At 34.0% G+C, this 1,698-nt stretch overlaps 1 protein-coding gene across 2 annotated transcripts in view; it reads right to left on the bottom strand.

Moving 5' to 3' along the window:
- MANBA (mannosidase beta) overlaps positions 1-1,698 on the bottom strand; it is a 105,233-nt gene that overhangs the window by 19,975 nt on the left and 83,560 nt on the right. For both annotated transcript variants that reach the window (XM_019625888.1, XM_019625890.1), the window contains one exon: positions 553-717. In XM_019625888.1, the coding sequence (XP_019481433.1) occupies positions 553-717 (165 nt within the window). The remainder of the gene's footprint in view (positions 1-552; positions 718-1,698) is intronic.

The raw sequence follows: 1,698 nt of genomic DNA, 5'->3' as shown, positions 1-1,698 counted from the left end.
TTTTGGAACTCTTTTTCTGGAATGGCCATCAGTGCTGTCATCGTATTACCCTTCATGTCCTGAATGTCATCAAAAAGTCTTCCTTTCAATATTTTCTTTATCTTCACACAAATAAAGAAGTCATTGGTGGCTAGATCAGGTGAGTAGGGAGGGTATTCCAACACTGTTATTTGTTTACTGGCAAAAAAACTGCCGTGTGAGCTGGTGCATTGTTGTGATGCAAGTGCCATGAATTGTTGGTGAAAAGTTCAGGCCATCTAACTTTTTCGTGCAGCCTTTTCAGCACTTCCAAATAATAAACTTGGTTAACTGTCCAGTTGGTTCAAATTCATAATGAATAATCCCTCTGATATCAAAAAAAGTTAGCAACATCATTGCAACAAGTTTGCAAACTTAATTGTCAGACCTCGTACATCTATTTTGAAGAAGATAAATTTCTTAATCAATAAAATGAAAAACAAATAGTTTTCATCACATAAGGCTTACAAAATCTACATGATCTCTTATGTTACCTGCAGGAGCCTGTTGAACTCCAGAATGAAAATGCCTTACCTGAGTAAGGTAAATGGTATCTTTGAATGCACGTAATGGATCTGTGCTTTGCGGGAGTTTGAAATGAAGTCCAGCCTGAAGAAGCATTTCATTGTTACCATTTTCATGATGTTGCCGATGAAGTGAAAACCTGCTTTTGTAAAACCAGTCCTCTTTAGTTGAAACCTTTCGAGTAAAGAATAAGAGGTACAAATTGGGAAGTTAGGAGTCAAACTACTTTTCTGCAAATTTTTGACAAACTTGAAAAGCACCCTACACACTGGAAAATATTGGGTTGTCGGAAAAGTCATGATGCATTTTTGCAACAAAAAAGATAGAAAACATACGTTATGACTTTTCCAACAACCCAATAGCTCAAGGTTTGTTCTGTGACTCTAATTCCACAGATGTTTTTGCCATCATATTTGTTATTGGTGAAAGACAAGCCTTGGGCAAAGTTGAATCACAAAACCAGGATTTGGCACCTATACCCTCAAAAATTACATTTTGATATTTCCATCAAAAGTCTTGTCTTATTAAAATATTTGTCCTTTTTTTAAACAGTAGTTATGTGCACTTTTAAACATCATTTTGTCTACTTAAGTAAATAAATTTTCAAAACTGAATAAGAGACTGACATCAACATTCTGTTAAAATTGTCAATTCTTTAACAGGAATAAAATATCACTATTAAGATAGTAAATGCTTTAGCACTTGCTCACTTGTTTCTCAGTGATTACTAAACATATTTGATATACGCGTGTTTAATTTCGATATAGTTGAAGACACATACCAAACAATGATACTTTTTTTCCCCTAATAATAAATGTTTCTTTTTTAAACCAGGTACAACTTACAGGATCTTTCTTTCAACCCTCTGACAAGTTATCATCAGGTCAAATTAAAAAACAAATACCACACCATGTTAGTAGTATACCTTTTACAGAAAAAAAAAAAAGCAGTAATTCTGGCTTCTAGGCCTAAGATTTAATGTACTATTAGCAGTTGAGAAAAATATGGGACAACTGTTGGCTACATCTGAAAGTATCAGAGTTTTAATCCAAGTTACACATACCCCACCTATCCTCAAAAAACCCTGAAAATTAAAGAGTTTAATCCCTGGTCCTAAAATATGATTCATAATTCCCAGTAATCATGCAATGTGCA

Source organism: Hipposideros armiger, unplaced genomic scaffold, assembly GCF_001890085.2.
Source record: "Hipposideros armiger isolate ML-2016 unplaced genomic scaffold, ASM189008v1 scaffold_641, whole genome shotgun sequence".
NCBI lineage: Eukaryota > Metazoa > Chordata > Mammalia > Chiroptera > Hipposideridae > Hipposideros > Hipposideros armiger.
The sequence above is the reverse complement of the archived record's forward strand: the minus strand, read 5'-3'. Positions and strand labels throughout refer to the sequence as shown.